The sequence below is a fragment of the Leuciscus leuciscus genome (assembly GCF_965113295.1).
Source record: "Leuciscus leuciscus genome assembly, chromosome: 11".
In the NCBI taxonomy this organism is placed as follows: Eukaryota; Metazoa; Chordata; class Actinopteri; order Cypriniformes; family Leuciscidae; genus Leuciscus; species Leuciscus leuciscus.
The window spans coordinates 1,160,967-1,184,563 of record NC_138735.1 but is presented as its reverse complement, the minus strand read 5'-3'; the positions used below and the strand labels follow the sequence as shown (position 1 = coordinate 1,184,563).

The window sequence follows — 23,597 nt, the reverse complement described above, 5'->3', positions numbered from 1 at the left end:
CAGCTCCAATGGGGGCGCTTCGCGCCCAATACGTCACGTCCCGCCAGAATGGGCGTGGTCTAGGGCTATAAATATAGCTTCGAGAGGCTAGCTCACTGGTTTTTCATCGCCGAAGCGAACCAGAGCGTGTGCAGGCACGGCAAGATATGCAGTACTCGTTTCCTCTCTAGAGAGAACCGAGGTTACGTTAGTAACCGAGTACGTTCTCTTACGAGAGGTACTCTCGTACTGCGTAAGTCTTACGCTAGGGGAAACAGTGTAAAACGGAGTGCATGCTAAGATCCAGCACCAAAGTCCCAAGGGCAAGTGCCCGGGCTCATATAGTACATGATCATAAGGGACTCACAGAGAGCCCAGGAAAGAGTGGCTAGAATAGCATCATTCCTGTAATAATATAACATCCTATAAGGAGCAGTTATACTGATGATGTGTCGTACAGTCAGGGCGACCCCCGGCCTGGACTGACGAATATAGTGGGTCTTACACACTGCCCATAGAGCTGCGCGATCAAACAGCGAGCATTTGCTCAAGCAGTTTCAGTATTCTGGCCCGAACACATCAGGGCAGACAGTACCGATTTTAGACCGAAAGCAGCTTAGCCTGCAAGGCGGGAAGCTCTAGGTTATAAAACCTTATAAATGTAGACGGGGAGACCCAGCCTGCCGCCATACAGATGTCTTGCAAGGCAATCCCACTAGACCAAGCCCACGACGAGGCCACGCCTCTCGTGGAGTGTGCTCTGACTCCAAATGGGCACTGTAAGCCCTTAGAGGTATAAGCCAGCGCTATAGTATCAACTATCCAACTGGATAGGCTCTGTTTCTACACGGCAAGTCCCTTAGAACGTCCGTAGAGTGAAAACAAAGAGCTGCTCTGTCTGTCTGAAAACAGACGTGCGAGACACATAAGCTCTTAATGCCCTGACTGGGCAAAGGAAGCTTGCGTCTCCTTCCTCGTCAGAGACCGGTAGGGCTGACAGGGAATGACCTGCGCCCTAAATGGTGTGTTGAGGGATTTTGGAACATAACCGTGCTTAGGTTTGAGTATAACTCTTGAGTCATTAGGCCCAAACTCCATACACGTCGCGCTTACTGAGAGCGCGTGTAAGTCCCCTGTGCGCTTCACTGAAGCGAGAGCCAGAAGAAACACTGTCTTGAAAGACAGGTGTTTAAGATCAATCGTCTGTAAAGGCTCGAATGGGTCACCTTTCATGGCTTCCAGCACTGTAGAAAGGTTCCATACAGGGACTGAGGGAGGTCTGGGAGGATTCAGTCTCTTAGCTCCTCTAAGGAAGACGATGACTAAATCGTTCCTTCCTACTGACTGATCCAGCGTTGTTTTTGAGAACGTTGCTATGGCCGCCACATACACTTTGAGCGTGGAAGGGGTCCTGCCCTTGTCCAACAGCTCTTGTAGGAAGGAGAGAACCTCCGTCACCCCACAGTCTAGGGGCGACACGCCACAAGCTGTGCACCAGCTGGAGAACACTGACCATTTCGAGGAATAGAGACGTCGCATAGACGGAGCTCTAGCCTGCGTGATCGTGTTTAACACTCCGCTTGGGAGGTCAGCGGGTACCCGTTGATGGCCCAAACATGAAGGGACCACAGCTCTGGGCGCGGATGCCAAAACGAGCCCTTGGCCTGAGAGAGGAGGTCCCTCCTCACTGGCACTGGCCATGGGGCAGTGCTTGCTAGCTGCATCAGAACTGGGAACCAGGGTTGGTTTTTCCAGAACGGCGCTACGAGTAGCACTGAGCATCCTTCTCTGATCCGTTCTATCACCTGAGGCAGGAGAGAGACGGGAGGAAAGGCATAGAGCGGGCGGCGGGGCCATACGTGAGCCAGCGCGTCCCTGCTCTTGGAGAAAAATTCCAGACAGTGAGCGTTTTCTTGAGACGCGAACAGGTCTACTTCCGCTCTGCCGAATTTCTTCCACAGCAGCTGGACTGTCTGTGGGTGTAGAGGCCACTCGCCTGTCGGAACATTGTTCCTGGACAGTCTGTCCGGTCCTACGTTTAGGAGCCCTGGCACATGCGCTGCTCTCGGCGAGAGCAGGTTGCGCTGAGCCCACACCAGGAGGCGTTCTGTCAGCCTGTGCAGGTTTCGGGACCTGAGGCCGCCCTGGCGATTTATGTAGGACACCACTGACATGTTGTCCGAGCGGACCAGGACGTGGTGTCCTCGTATTTGGGGACAAAAACGCGTCAGTGCGTTGTCTACTGCCAACATTTCGAGGCAGTTTATGTGTAGAAGCTTCTCCCGTTCTGACCATTGGCCGAAGAACGGTCTGCCCTTGAGCAGTGCTCCCCATCCCAAGGTGGAGGCGTCCGTAGACATTACCTTCACACTCGAGGAAGTCCCCAGGCTAACACCTGATTGGTACAAGTCGTTTGCTTTCCAAGGTTTCAGAGCTGCGATGCATTACTGATTGACCTTGAGACGAAGCAGACCGGAAGCCCACGCTCGGCGCGGTATTCGCGCTTTCAGCCAGAACTGTAGCGGGCGCATGCGAAGCAAGCCCAGCTGAAGTACTGATGATGCTGAGGCCATGAGACCTAGCATCCTCTGAAATTTCTTGAGCGGGACAGATGCGCCGCAGCGGAAAGAGCTCGTTGCGCGCTGAATGTCTAGTACGCGCTCTGGTGACAGTCGCGCTATCATAGACAGCGAGTCCAGTTCTGTGCCCAGAAAAGATATTATCTGTCTGGGAGACAGAGAACTCTTCGCCCAATTGACCCAGATTCTCGAGGTGATCGAGCAAAATGGTCCTGTGCTCTATGAGCACCGAGTGAGATTGAGCTAGAATCAGCCAATCGTCCAAGTAGTTCAATACTCGCATGCCCTGTAGTCTGAGGGGTGCGAGCGGCTAGAGACAAGCCGAACGGTAGGACTGAGCACTGATATGCCTGGCCCTCGAAGGCGAATCTCAAATGTCGCCTGTGACGTGACGCTATTTGTATTTGAAAATATGCGTCTTTCAGATCTATTGACACAAACCAATCTCCTCGGTGAATCTGCGTGAGGATTTTTCTGGTCGTGAGCATTCTGAACTGTTGCTTCGCAAGCACTCTGTTCAGTTGCCTTAGATCTAGTATGGGTCTGAGACCCCCGTCTTTTTTCAGTACCAGGAAGTATCTGCTGTATAGCCCTCCTTCACTCTGAGCTTGAGATAAAGGCTCTATGGCCCCTTTGCTCAACAGTTTCAAAATTTCGGCTCGAAGTAGGTGGTGCTACTTCTGTTTTTACCGTAGCTTCGACGCGCGTCACATAGCGGCGAGGGCGTCGGCGAAACTGTAGCGAATAGCCTCTTTCTATAATGTCTAGCACCCACTTCAAAACCCCCGGGTAGCCTTGCCCATGCATCTGCACGAATGGCTAGGGGCTGAATGCGGAGCGCGCTCTGGTCGCTCAGCGACAGAGGGGCTTCGGTGTGCTGTAACCTAAGCGTCGCGCTTCGAGGCAGGGGGCGCGCTGATAACAGCGGGCAGATTGCCCGCGCTCGACTCCTTTGCGGTGGTCAACCGAGAGGGGAGGGCTGGGCGAGTCCCGTAGGACCTGTCATGTCTATGTGTGAATGTGGGCGCGGGATAGCGGGCACATTTACAACACTGAGAGCATCGTCCGCCTGAGCAGAGCGAATGCACGTTGGTTTTGTTTTTACAGAAACCTTGAGATATGCAGAACGTAGTGTTTGTGGGCACTGGGCAGTGGGCACATTTACCACGTTTAATGCGCAATCGACCTGGGTCGATTTCGTGTGCGCGAGCCCTGTGTGACGGGCTGTGTTTGTGTGTAGGAATGAGCACTGGGCAGTGGGCATTTCGTCTACATTCGTAACACCATCGGCCGTGGCCGGGACACCAGAAAATACACTCTTATGGGATTTATCTGGGTAGCCGTAAAAGCGGCGTTTGTGTGCAGGCAAGCGGGCTGCTTCGCCGACTTGTTTACTGCAGAATACACTGGAACAGTCGCATTTACTGGAACTGAACGAGCGAGAAGTTGCCATAGAAACAGAGAGCGTCAACATGCTGGCGTTTGTTTTGCAGGCGTGCGTATATTACAGCAGGCTTGTTCACTGCAATATTGACATTTCCAGTCGTCTGAACTTCAGAGGCGGAAACCATAGAAACAGAGTTTGGGTGCAGGCGAGCGGGTTGTACCACGCGCTCGTTGGCTGCAAAATACACATCTGCAGTCGCCTTTTCAGGGAACTGCCAGAGCGAGAATTGACGGCAAAAATTTGTTTTGCCGGTAGACCCGGGATTCGATCGCGGGTCTCTTGATGATCTACCACTGGACCACAGAGGAAGACACATAGACAGTCAATAGCGCGAGTATTATCAAAGAGCGTCAACATTCTGGCGTTTGTTTGCAGGCGTGCGTGCAAACAACAGGCTCGCTCACTGCAATATTGACATTTCCAGTCACCTGAACTTAAGGGGGGAATGAGAAATGTGTCAGGAGTGGAGGTCGGCCCGGCCGCAGCGGGGCTAAAAACACCCTTTTCTCCTTTCGCCAGTGACGCACGGGAACCATAGAAACGGTGTTTGGGTGCAGGCGAGCGGGTTGTACAGCGCGCTCGTTGGCTGCAAAATGCACATCTGCAGTCGCCTTTCAGGGAACTGACAGAGCGAAGCATTAGCGGCATAATATATCTGCCGTTAGACCGGGATTCGAACCCCGGTCTCTCGTGCGAAAAACCTAAGATTCCGCCACTGAGCCACAGGGGGGAACACAAAGGTGTATAGATGCGTGAGCATATAAGAGAGCGTCAACATGTTTTCTTCGGCGTTTGCTTGCAAGCGTGCGTGTTACAACAGGCTCGTTTGCTGCAATATTGATATTTCCAGTCGCCTAATCAGGGAACTGAGTTCTCTTTTCGCCGGTGAGTGACGCGTGAATGGGGCGCAAGGGCAGGGTAGCTTTCTTGTAACGTAAAGAAAAACTAACCCGACCGTCCGCTTCCAGCCTCCCTTGTGAGCGGCGCAGTTTGCGCGGCTCGAACAGAGGGAGAGAGAAAGCTAGCCCCGTGACCGTCCGCTCCTGACATCCCCTGTGAACGGCGCGGTTTGCGCGGCTCGAACAGAGGGAGAGCAGGTATCATCCCCCAAGCAGGCAAGGCAAGCGGGCGAACCGACGAGCTTTGCGGGTTGGGGGGGGGGGGGCGGAGGAGCAGTCTCGGAGAAGGATGCCAGGTGAGTCCTCAGAGTCACCATAGGCAGTAACTGGCTCGCAGTGAGGGCGGTCGCCGTCAGCGAGCGCGAGCGCAAGAGCTGCGTGATCCTCAGGAAAGGGGCGTCTTGAAAAAGACGCCCGGCTCTTTTAGTGCAATGAGAGTGTGTGTCGCGGCGGCGAGCACACACACATACACAAAACACAGTAGCAGAGAAAGGATATAACGCCGGATAGCGCAGCAGGAAGGCGACTGAAGGCGGCGCGGCCAGCGGCTTCAGAGTGTCGACTCGTCCCGCTGAAAGGCTTCTTCAGACGGCGCGGCTTCTCTCCGGATCCAGCGATGCGAGAGCTTCGCTGAAGAGATGAAAAATCAGTGAGCTAGCCTCTCGAAGCTATATTTATAGCCCTAGACCACGCCCATTCTGGCGGGACGTGACGTATTGGGCGCGAAGCGCCCCCATTGGAGCTGACGTCACGGAAAGGCCTTATCGATAGGCTGCTGCAGTTGCCGCAGGGCAGCCAATAGGCGCACAAGCCGTCTCGCCTGTGTCTGCATGCTGCCGCAACGCGTTTTACATTATTTCAAAATTAAGGATAATTTTTGGCTTCAGTATCTCGCGGAAAAGAGATTTTCCCCGAGCGTAAGACTTACGCAGTACGAGAGTACCTCTCGTAAGAGAACTTTGCTTTTATCTAACAGCTTTGATTGTACGCCACACGCTACCCTCGGCTCTTCCCACACCAGCAGGTTGAGTTCTTCAGAGAGAGAAAGGAAAAGCTCTTTCCCACACCAGTTGAGAGAGAGAGAAAGGAAAAGCTCTTTGCTCTGGAGAGAAGGACGACCTTGACGAAGGTCAGATACTCACTCCTCAGAACGTCTCCGCAGAGCTTCATTAAACGCTCCTCTGAGGGAGGCTTGCCCTGAAACACACATCCACACACTCGTTAGACGGAGTCTGTGCATGAAAAACACACACAGCTTTCAAAGAACCTCAGTTACACAGTGTTGACCCGAGGCCGTGTGTTTCCTTCACGAATCCGCCGGAATGATGCGTTCTGACATCATCGCCTCGGCCCGAGGTTTGTTTATCATCTGTTTACTTCTTATGAAAGGAAATATCTGGTGGCTATAACGAAGATTTTAATTGCTAGTTGTGAGAAAAGTAGGAACACTCACAGGCTTCCCTGGAAATCCCGGAGCGCCGGGTTGTCCCGGAAAACCGTCCTGTCCCGGGAATCCTCTGGCTCCGATCACACCGATGTGACCCACGTCTCCCTTCGGCCCGTCGTGACCTCTGACCCCGGTCTCGCCCACCGAACCTTTCTGGTGGATTAATCACATGATCGACACGTATATCAGCGTATAGCGTATCACGCATTCCTGCATGTATTCTTCATGAGTGAGATTATGAGTGGAGCGGCACGATTCATCAAATTAAAATCAAAATCATGATGTGGTGTTGCTGCATATTAAATCAACATATAGTTGAAATGCATTGCACTGATTATAACCGGATCTCCACTTCATATTCACATCATTTCTAATATGTTTCTGTGCAGGATTATCCTATATTGGACAATATAATTTGAATAAAAAGAAGTTAATACATTTGTTATTACTGTAGTATAATATACAGTGTTATTTATACTATTTAGTAATAATTTTCAGTTTTTTATTTTCAGTTTTTTTATTTCATTTTAAAGTAAATTTGTCATGTACTTTTGTCGTTTTATTAGTGTATATATATATATATATATATATATATATATATATATATATATATATATATATATATAATTACTAAAACAAAAAAACACAAAAGTACTAAAATTACTAAATCAAAACTGAATATATATTTATCTTTATATTGAGTTTTGTTTTAGTGATTTTAGTATTTTTTATTTCAGTAAGGTGCCGAGGTATTTAAAAAAAAAAATAAAATCTAATATTTATATTTTATTTTACTTCTGCTTTTTATCAGTTAATGAAAAGTATTTTTAATAGTTTTACAGATAACACTTCCCATTAGTTAACATTTTGAACACAGTAACTGATATTAACTAACAATGAACAATTCATTTGCAGTATTTATTCATCTTTCTTTATATTAGTTAGTACAAATACAACTGTTCATTGTTAGTCCATTACATAATATGAACAGATACAACATTATTACATTTGACTTTAATGATGTATAAGTAAATGTTGAAATTGACATTAGCAAAGATTAATAAATGTTTTAAAATTATATTGTTAGTTGGAAATGTTAATGTAAACATCCTGATGTAAAGTAGCTTCAGTTTTAGTAAGCAACAACAACACTGATATATAATATTCCACAATGTTCAAGGAGACTGAACACAATCAGGAAGCGTGTTGTTGTTAAGCAGGAATATGAAACGTTAAAGATTAAATCACAATCATAATATTTGTCCACATAATCAAACGGTGCAGCTCTAGAGTGGAGTAAACACACAGAACGGACATATTTAATAAACCTCTCTGGAGGAAAAATGCATTCTTTTAAAGTGATTTGCATTTACGTCAGGAAACTGATTTGCCCACAAGCATGAAATAATAAACACACAGGAACAATCCTCGAGTTTCCACAGGCCAGCGCTGAAGCAGAACTGAAGCTGTTGACGGAAAGGCTTTGAGAACCTGGTCAGGGGCGTCACCAGAGAATTTTTAACGCATGTGCTGAGGGGGCGCTAGATCATTGACAGGGGGAGCTACGCTATAATATTAATAAATTAGCAAAACTTGGCAACTAAATATTTAATATTCAATTATTTGAATGATCACAATTAAAGTTTTAATTTTATTAAATTGAACAAGCGCAACATTCAGCATTCAATCAAATATTCTAAAAGATTTATTATTAATAATAATGTTATTTCAACATAATATCTCGTTATTTCGGCATAATAGGCCTATGTAACAAGCAAGATGTGTATTTGTAAATCCGGTGGCGCGTGCATTGATTTTTATTAATAAACTAGTGTTTTCTGTGTCAGTGTCGGCTGCAAAGATTAAGTTGACGATCGCCATATTCGTAGTGAATGCGCGTTACGCGCCTATAGAGAGAAATGCACATAATGGATTACATAATCAGAGAGTAGGCCTATTTCTTTTAGTTTTGAATTATTTCGTTTAAAGTCATTTCAAGCTTTGTGTATTTGATGTATTTCTCATCTGTGTGATGCATATGAGTTTCGGTTAAGTTAGGATGAGATGCGCGCCAGTTAACGTGCAATGCAAGTGACCGCGCCAGCGCCTCCATGATTATATTGTCTGCTATATTTGCTTCTTATTTATTAAATCCAGGCAATTGCTTGATGAAAAAATTATTACAATTAAGATACAATTTATACAAAATTAAATTCACTTTTAAGAAAGGTTTTCTACAAAACAAAACTTAATGAAGTGGTCAAAATCATGTCTGACCCACTCCATGTCTCTCGATATATTGCGCATCCTGTCTTACTCGTGCTGTTCACTTTTCATAATCAACACAGATGGAAAAAAATAACATTATAATATTTTAACAAATATTAAACTAAATGCGCTTATTTAATGGCTACAACAGTATAGTAGGCCTACAGACTCTCTATCTGTACAAATTGCTGAGCATTCATTTAATTCTGAATTTTGCACACACAAGTTGAAAGGCATTTGTTCAAATCAAGTTCACGGATAATTGTGCGTGCATTTATTAATCATTATGATACTAAAATCATAACAAAGTAGACAAAATCAGATGAGCCCAGAATATGAACGCAACGTTTACACGTTAAGCATTTTCCTCCCATAGAAAACCATTATAAGAACGCTTAATGTGGTTTAATGCAGATTAGAATGTCCTCTTATTATGTCGAAATAACGACTTAATATCTCGAAATAACAAGATAAGTTTTCTTTTTTTTTTATTTCTTCAAAACGCGGTTGAGGGCTTCCATAGAATACAGCCTGAATATAATTGCTTCCAGAAATAATTTTTTGGGGTGCTATCAGGGTGCTTTGGTCTTTCTTGGGGGTGCTGAAGCTCCTGCTAGCCCCTCCCTAGCGCCGCCCATGATCCTGATCATGATCCTGGTGTAAAATAAGCAGGAATGGTTTTAATGGGATAGAATTGTGTAATTCTACAAACCTCTCCTTTGCTTCCCCTCGGCCCGACTGCTCCCTGTTCAGAAAGAGGAAACATTATGATCAAGTCAGCGGATTTTAATCCTCACAGTGGGCGAATGAAGGAAGAGACTGAATCACGCTGACAGAAGTTTGACACAATACTCGGTTACAGTGTAATTATACATTAAAGTACTGAGTAATACTAATTAACTACATGTATTTACTATAGGGTTAGGGTTAGGATGAGTGTTTGGTTTAGGGTTAAATGCATGTAATTATGCATAATTTACTGTTATTACTACAGTAACTACATGTAACGTGTGTAATAATGACACTGTAAAATAAAGTGTTACCCACTTCTGTCTACAAGCTCATACAAGCTCATACAAGCAGTGAAGAAGCCAAACATACACACTTAACACATCTACATCTTCTCAGCTTCATCAAATCAAGACTTCTAGAAGCACATCATTATAAAGCATTATTGCACAGACACAAATATTGCTCTGATTGTAGATATACGTTTTATAATAAGTTATATATTCCCTCTTAAATGGCTTTGATGTTGTATATATCATGGACCTTTATCATGTTATTTTAGAATGATGATTCATAACTGTTCTCACCAACGGTTTGTGAGTCAATGTCTGTGACTTAAGTTTTTACCCAGAAATCAGGAGTATCTTCTGCAAATTCTAGAATGATTCAACAGGATAAAACAATCTGAATGTGGCAATTCAGTTTGAGAAGTTAGTGTTCACTCTTATATATATATATAGTTCCTTCGGGCGCTTCATATGAAGAACCTTTCAGTGCTTCCCAAAACAGGATCATTTTATGGATTTAATTTTAATGAATTCATTTTATATTCATTTCTTTTTCTTTTTCATTTTGATTATATTTTATGAATTAAACAGCTTGCAAACATACTGTACCACTAGAATGTGAACATGCAATTGTTTAAAACATTTCTCCTTATATAGAACATTTTTGCCAGTTCTGTGTTAACAAACATGTATTCATTATTTCAATGAGCTCATTGTTTCTGCCTTAAATTATTATATTGTTTAAATTAATGCATTTTTAGCAAACTGTGATTTGTGTATTTCTGAAATGCATAACTCTCAGTCTCCTCTGATTACAGATCACTGTAAACTGTAATGTGGAAAGCGCTATACAAATACATGTGAATTGAACTGTATAGAACCCCATTGAACTTGTTTTTCTAAGAGTGTACAAATGAATGTAATTCTTAAACTTCCAACTGAAGCCATCATTTAATGACTTTATCATTCAGAATTGTATATGAAATGAGGTTGCAAGCAGAAATATAATGCAAATATGAATGGAATGAAATCAAAGAAATGCACGTGCTATAAGTGTACTTTTTAATAATTCACTTCATTGTTTTGGTGATGTGATGTGTATTGTGTATTGTATTTAAAATGAATTGAGTTTTGAAATATTTCCAGAAAGGTTTATGATGTAATTAATTATCTATATTGCAAAACATCCTCTGCTGTTTGAATTCATTTGAACTTCAGGTCAGTGAATCCTCTTCCAGCTCATCTGATCTGAGCCGCTTCTTAATCTCTGAACCTTTTCATGCTTCAGACGGTCTAGAAGTGCTAGAAGTGAATAGATAAGGTTCTATGAGTTCTATAAGGTTGTATAAGTTCTATAAGGTTCTATAAGGTTGTATAAGTTATATAAGTTCTATAAGGTTCTATAAGGTTCTATGAGGTTCTATAAGGTTCTATAAGGTTCTATGAGTTCTATAAGGTTGTATAAGTTCTATAAATTCTATAAGGTTCTATGAGGTTCTATAAAGTTCTATAAGGTTCTATAAGATTCTATGAGTTCTATAAGGTTCTATAAGGTTCTATAAGGTTGTATAAGTTCTATAAGGTTGTATAAGTTCTATAAGGTTGTATAAGTTCTATAAGTTCTATAAGGTTATATAAGGTTATATGAGGTTCTATAAAGTTCTATAAGGTTCTATAAGATTCTATGAGTTCTATAAGGTTCTATAAGGTTGAATAAGTTCTATAAGTTCTATAAGGTTCTATGAGGTTCTATAAGGTCCTATAAGGTTGTATAAGTTCTACAAGGTTCTATAATGTTCTATAAGTTCTATAAGGTTCTATAAGGTTGTATAAGTTATATAAGGTTGTATAAGTTCTATACGCTCTATAAGGTTCTATAAGGTTCTATGAGGTTCTATGAGGATCTATAAGTTCTATAAGTTCTATAAGGTTATATGAGGTTCTATGAGGTTCTATAAGTTCTATAAGGTTCTATAAGGTTCTATAAGGTTGTATAAGTTCTATAAGGTTGTATAAGTTCTATAAGTTCTATAAGGTTTTATAAGGTTATATGAGGTTCTATAAGTTCTATAAGGTTCTATAAGGTTATATGAGGTTCTATAAGTTCTATAAGGTTCTATAAGTTCTATAAGGTTCTATAAGTTCTATAAGGTTCCATAAGTGCAGTGCAGGGCTATAAGAGGTGGCGCCCCCTAGTGGCTGAAGGTGTTTCAACACTTACTGAAAAGCCGGGAATCCCAGGAAAGCCTTTGCTGCCTTTTTCCCCCTGTGAATAAGAGCGGGTCTGTGTTAGCAGGGGGCTCCATCTCTGAAAGGTTATATTAGCATTCAGAATCAACGGGTGGCTCTTATAACCTTTACAAGACTGTGTCACATCCCGTTTACTGACAGAGACTGAGCTAACTACACTTAGGGTGATGTTCCCTACGGAGATTATTACGGTAAAGTACACAGATTACACTGCAGCTGCAAGCAAAGATATAAGCCTAATGTATTATATTATATTTGATACGCACAATTTTAGGGCTTTTAAATGATCAACTTTGCTAATCACTCTCAGTCCAGTCCTTCTGTGTGTGACTGAGAGTAAGTCTGTTAGTGTCACTGTACAAGCGTCCTTCAGCTCGAGCTTCACCAGTCTTTCAGCTGTCAAATCTGACATGATTTTATCAAGTAAACGTGAGAATAACTTTGATATTGTTAGTAATATTTCATCTGAACTGAAGCAGCTTTACTGGATTATCCAGACATCATTTATTAGAAAAATCACGAGTATCAAATATGATCATCAGGCTTTTGATGAAGGTTTATTAGTTCATCTCTCGATCATCATAGTATTGCATTGGATGATATGATTTAAACTACAGAGCTTTGATCATAAATCTGAGCATTTAATATCATCTTACTAAGACATATTTTTGGCAGATATTGATACTTACTGTATATGCATTTTGTGTAAATATCTGCTTTACTATTTGCTGTATTTCCTCTTAACTTAACAGGGTTTTAAAGTGATAAAGTTAAACGTCTCCACCAAAAATCCCCACTAAATCTATTATTATGCTTTGAAAACATCAAGGTTAGAGATTAATCTGAATTTGTGTTGAAACCAAACCCACACCTTTGATAACTCACACACAGCATTAGTACAAAAGCACTTTTTAAAAAGTGCAGGAACTGTCGAGGGATCTGTACCTGAATGCCTTTGGGTCCCGATTCTCCTCTCTCTCCCTGGAAAACAGAAATATCAGCTTACTTTACCTCGCAGCAACAGGAGAATAGTGTCAAAAACTGAATTAAATTATCTGAAAAGCCTAACATATATGCAGTCATTAGCAGAAACTTTATCCAAAGTGACTTACTGTACATTAGCTTTGCACTGCCACCTCTCATACGCAACTTAATACTGCATATATGAATATGCATGTAAAACATAATAAATGGGAGCTGGTTTCTAGCTAATTGTTAGCTGGATCAAACTGGTTTAAGTGGATGACCAGAGCTGGAAAAACCAGATCATACTGGTTTAAACTGGTTCAGCTGAACAAGGATGCAGGTACAAGATTGTTTACCACGTCCTAAAACACAGTTACCACATTATATATATATATATATATATATATATATATATATATATATATATATATGTATACTATAGGACTGAAAGACTATCCTAGTATTCAGACTTTGTGTGAGTAATACACATTAAATGATCCATCTCATTCCTCTTATGAACTCCTACCGTCTGGAAGAAGTTATAAACGGAACAGGTTTAAAGACTCTTTTGTACCGGTAGATATCCTGTCGATATCCATATAGATGTATGGTGAGTATGAATACTTTGTGTCATTTATTAATGAATCAGGTGTTGGCGAAATGCTGGCTATGGAGTCCATTACAAATGTCCCCATCAGGGACGATCAGGTGTGTTTCATGTCATTAATGTGGATTATCTGGATGTTGCAGAAGGGAATTGCATTCCTTTACTGAGCTCAAACACTCGATGGCCAAACAGATGCGGATTATTCCCGTGACACACACTTTTATCCGAAGCGACTCGAGCGACATCTGGGAATCTGATCTTAGACCTCGATGTCGTGAGTGTCAGGAGCCGATTCAGGTCAATGTTTGATTGTAGATCTAGTTTAGTTCATTAATACTTTCATTTATCAAGGGCGCATTAAATTGATCAAAAGTGACATTTATAATGTTACAAAAGATTCTGTTTAATGCTGTTCTTTTGAACTTTCTATAACTCAAAGAAACCTGAAAAATAAAATGTATGATGGTTTACACAGAACTGTGTTCAACACTGATGATAATCATAAATGTTTCTTGATCATCAAATCATCATATTAGAATGATTTCTGAAGGATCATGTGACACTGAAATCCAGCTTTGATCACAGGAATAAATTAAACTTTACTATATATTCACATAGAGAACAGCTGTTTTACATTATACTATTATTTCACAGTTTTTACTGTATTTTCGATCAAATAAACGCAGCTTTGGTGAGCAGAAGAGACTCTTTGACAAACATTAAAACCCTCTGAAAGCTGTAGTGCGTGTGGAGGTTTCATCATGTCTGTGGAACGGCAGCTTCACCTCGTACGAGTGAGGTCGAGTGAATCAGCCAACTCATAAAATTTGTTCGTATTGCCGTGAGATCGCGTTGGCTTTACCTTGTGTCCTTTATATCCCTGAAGGCCCATCGCTCCGGGAACTCCTGGAGATCCGGGGTCACCCTGGTCACCCTGTGGGATTCACAATACATCTGAGAATAAAGTCCTCATTCATCCAGGACAGCTCTGGATGCTAACGGCACGATTGCGTGACTAAATGCAGAAAATTGAAGACTCTTGCCTTTTGACCGGCCGTACCAGGATCACCAGCAATGCCTTTCTCTCCCACTTTACCCTGAACACACACAACAACACAAGTCCCAGCAAGCAATAGCCGTGTATGTTAACTATAGACCCTATGAGTAACACACTTCTAACCAAAATAACTTGCGAGATGTATGATATTCCATCATGTAAGCAAAGTAAACAGAGATTACAAGGTGTTTGGTTTCATTTCTTCACTCGTTTCATTTCTTTGTTATCTAATTGATGACTAGTCTATTAACAGCCCAAATTTGACTTTGTTTTAGCATAGGCATCTGGGCTGTGCTTGGACGGCTAGTAGACATCTTTTAAACACAGAATTGTTTGGTGGGGTGATCTCATGCACTCAAAACCACAAGCAATTTCTCCATTATAACTTTAGCTAGAAGAAGCCATTTGTTTCCAGATAACAAGCCCAGTAATCACTGTAAATATTAAAGGCAATTCTGCCACAAAATGATTCTCCTAGAATCCATTTGATAAGGGCACACAATTCCAGGAACGGAATAAATGTAATCTCAGCACGGCTATTCCCACCAGATTCAAGTGGAGGTATTAGCATAATTGCTAGCAGTGATGTTAGTATCGGACGAACCTTGTGTCCGTGGGGTCCGTGTGCTCCAGGAGCCCCTGAAGGCCCCGGCACGCCCTGGAGGGTTTAATCACACAACACAGAGTTAAACACTGTCTGTCTGGTAACACAGAACTGTCTTGCTCCACAAATAAAGTTCCAGCACAACTTCAGAAGATACCTCGGAAATTAACTTTCTCAAGTTAAAAAGCGCAATCAAAAACTGCATAAATAAATGACATTGGAAACTATGATGTTACAAACAGATAAAACTTACTTACTTTGGAAAACTTGAAACTCCAAGTAATTAGTAAAAGTCAGCACACATTCATTTAAACAAATAATGTTTTGTTGAGCCAACTAGCCAACTTAATAAATGTAAGTTCCTGTGTCATACTAACCAGACTTGTGTTTATCTGACCAATGCTGCATCCCAATTCACACACTCTCCGTCCTAATCAGATTATGCTGAAATGAGTATTCCAGAGACTTTTCTGGTTAGAATCCGAAATACAGATCTGTGCACAACGGCTAATATTGCCCATAACCCATTGCGAGTTGGACGAGGATTCGATTAGAACATTCAAACACAAATAAAAAGTGTTCATGTGTGCGAGACCGACGTTTAACCCTCTGGTGCTGCTTGTGTGGCGCTCAAAAATTACAGATTTTTTGGTTTATTTCAATTAAATGAATATAGGCTACAATATTTTAGTTTGATAATGTTTTTTATTTAATATTTTTCTGGGGATTTTATGGTACTGAATTATATTTATGGAATAGTTAGGATCTATTTATTACCTGTTAATCACTTTTTGAGCATAGACCTGAAAATGAAATTTCCAACTTAAAGTGTTGTAAATCTTGAATGCTTTAAAGCACAGACTGAACTTTGGTCTCTTTTTAAAGAAGACACTTGTTTATTGCTGAAGTTAAAAAAGTTAAAAAAGTTAACTAAAAAAAAAAAAAACTAAAAAAACATTTATAGGCATTTATTATAGACACAATAAATGAAAAAAGACTCTGAAAAAAAGACTCAATTTAAATTTTATATGAAACACATATTTTTCAAAACATGTTTTACTCTAAAGCCATAATGCTGAGCTTTAGTAAGCGTTTGTTTGGCCGCAGTACCAAACGCATCCACTAGATCTCCCATTCGTTGCTCGAACAGCACAACTGTGACTTTCTTTTCCCCAGGACCATTTAACCTTTTCCAATTATGTCCATGATTTTTTTTAAATATATTTACATAGCAAGTGCCAAAACCTTTACCAAGTTTTGTACCATTCCGATGAAGTAAAAAAAATTCTAAAAACCAAAACGTAACATTTTTCGGGTTAAAAACCCGGTATCTAACCTGACGAAAATATATTTATTCAATGTTATCCAAATCTATGTCACATGGTCCATGTTTACAATACAGTACAAAATAAGTTTCCCCTTTTGTACAGATGGATATGAAATTGAAAGACTAACCGGTGTAGACATTCAGCGACATCTAAATGTTTTGATTGTATTTCATTTTTCCAGATTTAGAACTATACTATAAAAAAAGCAAATTGCTCTTATTCAGTTTTGTGTTATGTTTTGAACTTAAGTTTAACATTTTGAAAAAAGCATGAAAATATGGGCCTTTAGGTACATTGGGGTGTTTGTGTCTATAAGTGAGAAAATAATTCATACAAATTGAAAGATGTCGTCATTGAATGTATTTTTTGCCCAAAGCAATGATAAATGATCCCCATTACAGCTCACATACACTGATGTTGTGTTCACTGTGAAGAGTTTTGAAAAAGTGAACCAAGAACTGAGAAATGTGTCCTAGTGAAAACTGTAATGACCCCTCAAACACCACTAGGTGGCAGCAGCCTTTCCTCTGTCGAGTGTGTGTCTGTTCATCAGAGGTCACCCTAACACTGTTCACTCTGTCGAGTGTGTGTGTCTGTCCATCAGAGGTCACCCTAACACTGTTCACTCTGTCGAGTGTGTGTGTCTGTCCATCAGAGGTCACCCTAACACTGTTCACTCTGTCGAGTGTGTGTGTCTGTCCATCAGAGGTCACCCTAACACTGTTCACTCTGTCGAGTGTGTGTGTCTGTCCATCAGAGGTCACCCTAACACTGTTCACTCTGTCGAGTGTGTGTGTCTGTCCATCAGAGGTCACCCTAACACTGTTCACTCTGTCGAGTGTGTGTGTCTGTCCATCAGAGGTCACCCTAACACTGTTCACTCTGTCGAGTGTGTGTGTCTGTCCATCAGAGGTCACCCTTACACTGTTCACTCTGTCGAGTGTGTGCATGTGTCAATCAGAGGTCACCCTAACACTGTTCACTCTGTCGAGTGTGTGTGTCCATCAGAGGTCACCCTAACACTGTTCACTCTGTCGAGTGTGTGTGTCTGTCTCTCAGAGATCACCCTAACACTGTTCACTCTGTCGAGTGTGTGTGTCTGTCCATCAGAGGTCACCCTAACACTGTTCACTCTGTCGAGTGTGTGTGTGTCTGTCCATCAGAGGTCACCCTAACACTGTTCACTCCTTTCGAGTGTGTGTGTGTGTCCATCAGAGATCACCCTAACACTGTTCACTCTGTCGAGTGTGTGTGTGTGTCTGTCCATCAGAGGTCACCCTAACACTGTTCACTCTGTCGAGTGTGTGTGTGTCCATCAGAGATCACCCTAACACTGTTCACTCTGTCGAGTGTGTGTGTGTCTGTCCATCAGATGTCACCCTAACACTGTTCACTCTGTCGAGTGTGTGTGTCTGTCTCTCAGAGGTCAACCTAACACTGTTCACTCTGTCGAGTGTGTGTCTGTCCATCAGAGGTCACCCTAACACTGTTCACTCTGTCGAGTGTGTGTGTGTCTGTTCATCAGAGGTCACCCTAACACTGTTCACTCTGTCGAGTGTGTGTGTCCATCAGAGGTCACCCTAACACTGTTCACTCTGTCGAGTGTGTGTGTGTCTGTCCATCAGAGGTCACCCTAACACTGTTCACTCTGTCGAGTGTGTGTGTCTGTCTCTCAGAGGTCACCCTAACATTGTTCACTCTGTCGAGTGTGTGTCTGTCCATCAGAGGTCACCCTAACACTGTTCATTCTGTCGAGTGTGTGTGTGTCCATCAGAGGTCACCCTAACACTGTTCACTCTGTCGAGTGTGTGTCTGTCCATCAGAGGTCACCCTAACACTGTTCACTCTGTCGAGTGTGTGTCTGTTCATCAGAGGTCACCCTAACACTGTTCACTCTGTCGAGTGTGTGTGTGTCCATCAGAGATCACCCTAACACTGTTCACTCTGTCGAGTGTGTGTGTCTGTCCATCAGAGGTCACCCTAACACTGTTCACTCTGTCGAGTGTGTGTCTGTCCATCAGAGGTCACCCTAACACTGTTCACTCTGTCGAGTGTGTGTGTCCGTCTCTCAGAGGTCACCCTAACACTGTTCACTCTGTCGAGTGTGTGTCTGTCCATCAGAGGTCACCCTAACACTGTTCACTCTGTCGAGTGTGTGTCTGTCCATCAGAGGTCACCCTAACACTGTTCACTCTGTCGAGTGTGTGTGTGTCTGTTCATCAGAGGTCACCCTAACACTGTTCACTCTGTCGAGTGTGTGTGTCCATCAGAGGTCACCCTAACACTGTTCACTCTGTCGAGTGTGTGTCTGTCCATCAGAGGTCACCCTAACACTGTTCACTCTGTCGAGTGTGTGTCTGTCCATCAGAGATCACCCTAACACTGTTCACTCTGTCGAGTGTGTGTGTCTGTCCATCAGAGGTCACCCTAACACTGTTCACTCTGTCGAGTGTGTGTCTGTCCATCAGAGATCACCCTAACACTGTTCACTCTGTCGAGTGTGTGTGTGTCCATCAGAGGTCACCCTAACACTGTTCACTCTGTCGAGTGTGTGTGTGTCTGTCCATCAGAGGTCACCCTAACACTGTTCACTCTGTCGAGTGTGTGTGTCTGTTCATCAGAGGTCACCCTAACACTGTTCACTCTGTCGAGTGTGTGTGTCTGTCCATCAGAGGTCACCCTAACACTGTTCACTCTGTCGAGTGTGTGTCTGTCCATCAGAGATCACCCTAACACTGTTCACTCTGTCGAGTGTGTGTGTGTCCATCAGAGGTCAGCCTAACACTGTTCACTCTGTCGAGTGTGTGTGTCTGTCCATCAGAGGTCACCCTAACACTGTTCACTCTGTCGAGTGTGTGTGTGTCTGTCCATCAGAGGTCACCCTAACACTGTTCACTCTGTCGAGTGTGTGTGTGTCCATCAGAGGTCACCCTAACACTGTTCACTCTGTCGAGTGTGTGTGTGTCTGTTCATCAGAGGTCACCCTAACACTGTTCACTCTGTCGAGTGTGTGTGTGTCTGTCCATCAGAGGTCACCCTAACACTGGTCACTCTGTCGAGTGTGTGTGTCCATCAGAGGTCACGCTAACACTGTTCACTCTGTCGAGTGTGTGTGTCTGTTCATCAGAGGTCACCCTAACACTGTTCACTCTGTCGAGTGTGTGTGTCTCATCAGAGGTCACCCTAACACTGTTCACTCTGTCGAGTGTGTGTGTCCATCAGAGTTCACCCTAACACTGTTCACTCTGTCGAGTGTGTGTGTGTCTGTTCATCAGAGGTCACCCTAACACTGTTCACTCTGTCGAGTGTGTGTGTGTCTGTCCATCAGAGGTCACCCTAACACTGGTCACTCTGTCGAGTGTGTGTGTGTGTCTGTCCATCAGAGGTCACCCTAACACTGTTCACTCTGTCGAGTGTGTGTCTGTCCATCAGAGGTCACCCTAACACTGTTCACTCTGTCGAGTGTGTGTGTCTGTCCATCAGAGGTCACCCTAACACTGTTCACTCTGTCAAGTGTGCGTGTCTGTCCATCAGAGGTCACCCTAACACTGTTCACTCTGTCGAGTGTGTGTGTGTCCATCAGAGGTCACCCTAACACTGTTCACTCTGTCGAGTGTGTGTGTGTCCATCAGAGGTCAACCTAACACTGTTCACTCTGTCGAGTGTGTGTGTGTCCATCAGAGGTCAACCTAACACTGTTCACTCTGTCGAGTGTGTGTGTCTGTCCATCAGAGGTCACCCTGACACTGTTCACTCTGTCGAGTGTGTGTGTGTCTGTTCATCAGAGGTCACCCTAACACTGTTCACTCTGTCGAGTGTGTGTCTGTCCATCAGAGGTCACCCTAACACTGTTCACTCTGTCGAGTGTGTGTGTGTCCATCAGAGGTCACCCTAACACTGTTCACTCTGTCGAGTGTGTGTGTGTCCATCAGAGGTCAACCTAACACTGTTCACTCTGTCGAGTGTGTGTGTGTCCATCAGAGGTCAACCTAACACTGTTCACTCTGTCGAGTGTGTGTGTCTGTTCATCAGAGGTCACCCTAACACTGTTCACTCTGTCGAGTGTGTGTGTGTCTGTTCATCAGAGGTCACCCTAACACTGTTCACTCTGTCGAGTGTGTGTCTGTCCATCAGAGGTCACCCTAACACTGTTCACTCTGTCGAGTGTGTGTGTGTCCATCAGAGGTCACCCTAACACTGTTCACTCTGTCGAGTGTGTGTGTGTCCATCAGAGGTCAACCTAACACTGTTCACTCTGTCGAGTGTGTGTGTGTCCATCAGAGGTCAACCTAACACTGTTCACTCTGTCGAGTGTGTGTGTCTGTCCATCAGAGGTCACCCTGACACTGTTCACTCTGTCGAGTGTGTGTCTGTCCATCAGAGGTCACCCTAACACTGTTCACTCTGTCGAGTGTGTGTGTGTCCATCAGAGGTCACCCTAACACTGTTCACTCTGTCGAGTGTGTGTGTGTCCATCAGAGGTCAACCTAACACTGTTCACTCTGTCGAGTGTGTGTGTGTCCATCAGAGGTCAACCTAACACTGTTCACTCTGTCGAGTGTGTGTGTCTGTTCATCAGAGGTCACCCTAACACTGTTCACTCTGTCGAGTGTGTGTGTGTCTGTTCATCAGAGGTCACCCTAACACTGTTCACTCTGTCGAGTGTGTGTCTGTCCATCAGAGGTCACCCTAACACTGTTCACTCTGTCGAGTGTGTGTGTGTCCATCAGAGGTCACCCTAACACTGTTCACTCTGTCGAGTGTGTGTGTGTCCATCAGAGGTCAACCTAACACTGTTCACTCTGTCGAGTGTGTGTGTGTCCATCAGAGGTCAACCTAACACTGTTCACTCTGTCGAGTGTGTGTGTCTGTCCATCAGAGGTCACCCTGACACTGTTCACTCTGTCGAGTGTGTGTCTGTCCATCAGAGGTCACCCTAACACTGTTCACTCTGTCGAGTGTGTGTGTGTCCATCAGAGGTCACCCTAACACTGTTCACTCTGTCGAGTGTGTGTGTGTCCATCAGAGGTCAACCTAACACTGTTCACTCTGTCGAGTGTGTGTGTCTGTCCATCAGAGGTCACCCTAACACAGTTCACTCTGTCGAGTGTGAGTGTGTCCATCAGAGGTCACCCTAACACTGTTCACTCTGTCGAGTGTGTGTGTGTGTGTCCATCAGAGGTCACCCTAACACTGTTCACTCTGTCGAGTGTGTGTGTGTGTCCATCAGAGGTCACCCTAACACTGTTCACTCTGCCGAGTGTGTGTGTCTGTCCATCAGAGGTCACCCTAACACTGTTCACTCTGTCGAGTGTGTGTCTGTCCATCAGAGGTCACCCTAAAACTGTTCACTCTGTCGAGTGTGTGTGTGTCCATCAGAGGTCACCCTAACACTGTTCACTCTGTCGAGTGTGTGTGTGTCCATCAGAGGTCAACCTAACACTGTTCACTCTGTCGAGTGTGTGTGTCTGTCCATCAGAGGTCACCCTAACACAGTTCACTCTGTCGAGTGTGAGTGTGTCCATCAGAGGTCACCCTAACACTGTTCACTCTGTCGAGTGTGTGTGTGTGTGTCCATCAGAGGTCACCCTAACACTGTTCACTCTGTCGAGTGTGTGTGTGTGTCCATCAGAGGTCACCCTAACACTGTTCACTCTGCCGAGTGTGTGTGTCTGTCCATCAGAGGTCACCCTAACACTGTTCACTCTGTCGAGTGTGTGTCTGTCCATCAGAGGTCACCCTAAAACTGTTCACTCTGTCGAGTGTGTGTGTCTGTCCATCAGAGGTCACCCTAACACTGTTCACTCTGTCGAGTGTGTGTGTGTCCATCAGAGGTCAACCTGACACTGTTCACTCTGTCGAGTGTGTGTGTCCATCAGAGGTCACCCTAACACTGTTCACTCTGTCGACTGTGTGTGTCTGTCCATCAGAGGTCACCCTAACACTGTTCACTCTGTCGAGTGTGTGTGTCTGTCCATCAGAGGTCACCCTAACACTGTTCACTCTGTCGAGTGTGTGTGTGTCTGTCCATCAGAGGTCACCCTAACACTGTTCACTCTGTCGAGTGTGTGTGTCTGTCCATCAGAGGTCAGCCTAACACTGTTCACTCTGTCGAGTGTGTGTGTGTGTGTGTGTGTGTGTGTGTGTGTGTGTGTGTGTGTGTGTGTGTGTGTGTGTGTGTGTGTGTGTGTGTGTGTCCATCAGTGGTCACCCTAACACTTTTCACTCTGTCGAGTGTGTGTGTCTGTCCATCAGAGGTCGCCCTAACACTGTTCACTCTGTCGAGTGTGTGTGTCCATCAGAGGTCACCCTAACACTGTTCACTCTGTCGAGTGTGTGTGTGTGTCCATCAGAGGTCACCCTAACACTGTTCACTCTGTCGAGTGTGTGTGTGTCCATCAGAGGTCACCCTAACACTGTTCACTCTGTCGAGTGTGTGTCTATCAGAGGTCACCCTAACACTGTTCACTCTGTCGAGTGTGTGTGTCTGTCCATCAGTGGTCACCCTAACACTGTTCACTCTGTCGAGTGTGTGTGTCTGTCCATCAGAGGTCAGCCTAACACTGTTCACTCTGTCGAGTGTGTGTGTGTGTGTGTGTCCATCAGTGGTCACCCTAACACTGTTCACTCTGTCGAGTGTGTGTGTGTCCATCAGAGGTCAACCTAACACTGTTCACTCTGTCGAGTGTGTGTGTCTGTCCATCAGAGGTCACCCTAACACTGTTCACTCTGTCGAGTGTGTGTGTCCATCAGAGGTCACCCTAACACTGTTCACTCTGTCGAGTGTGTGTGTCTGTCCATCAGAGGTCACCCTAACACTGTTCACTCTGTCGAGTGTGTGTGTCTGTCCATCAGAGGTCACCCTAACACTGTTCACTCTGTCGAGTGTGTGTGTCCATCAGAGGTCACCCTAACACTGTTCACTCTGTCGAGTGTGTGTGTCCATCAGAGGTCACCCTGACACTGTTCACTCTGTCGAGTGTGTGTGTCCATCAGAGGTCACCCTAACACTGTTCACTCTGTCGAGTGTGTGTGTCCATCAGAGGTCACCCTAACACTGTTCACTCTGTCGAGTGTGTGTGTGTCCATCAGAGGTCACCCTAACACTGTTCACTCTGTCGAGTGTGTGTGTGTCCATCAGAGGTCACCC

The 23,597-nt window shown here is 44.0% G+C and overlaps 1 protein-coding gene across 1 annotated transcript in view; it reads right to left on the bottom strand.

Annotated features, from left to right (window-relative positions):
* LOC309509212 (uncharacterized protein) overlaps positions 1-23,597 on the bottom strand; it is an 82,553-nt gene that overhangs the window by 5,322 nt on the left and 53,634 nt on the right. Inside the window, exons 13-20 of the mRNA XM_082183814.1 lie at positions 15,120-15,173; positions 14,502-14,555; positions 14,321-14,392; positions 12,831-12,866; positions 11,857-11,901; positions 9,332-9,364; positions 6,358-6,504; positions 6,047-6,101 (exon numbers count right to left, since the gene is read on the bottom strand). Of these exons, the coding sequence (XP_082039940.1) occupies positions 6,047-6,101; positions 6,358-6,504; positions 9,332-9,364; positions 11,857-11,901; positions 12,831-12,866; positions 14,321-14,392; positions 14,502-14,555; positions 15,120-15,173 (496 nt within the window). The remainder of the gene's footprint in view (positions 1-6,046; positions 6,102-6,357; positions 6,505-9,331; positions 9,365-11,856; positions 11,902-12,830; positions 12,867-14,320; positions 14,393-14,501; positions 14,556-15,119; positions 15,174-23,597) is intronic.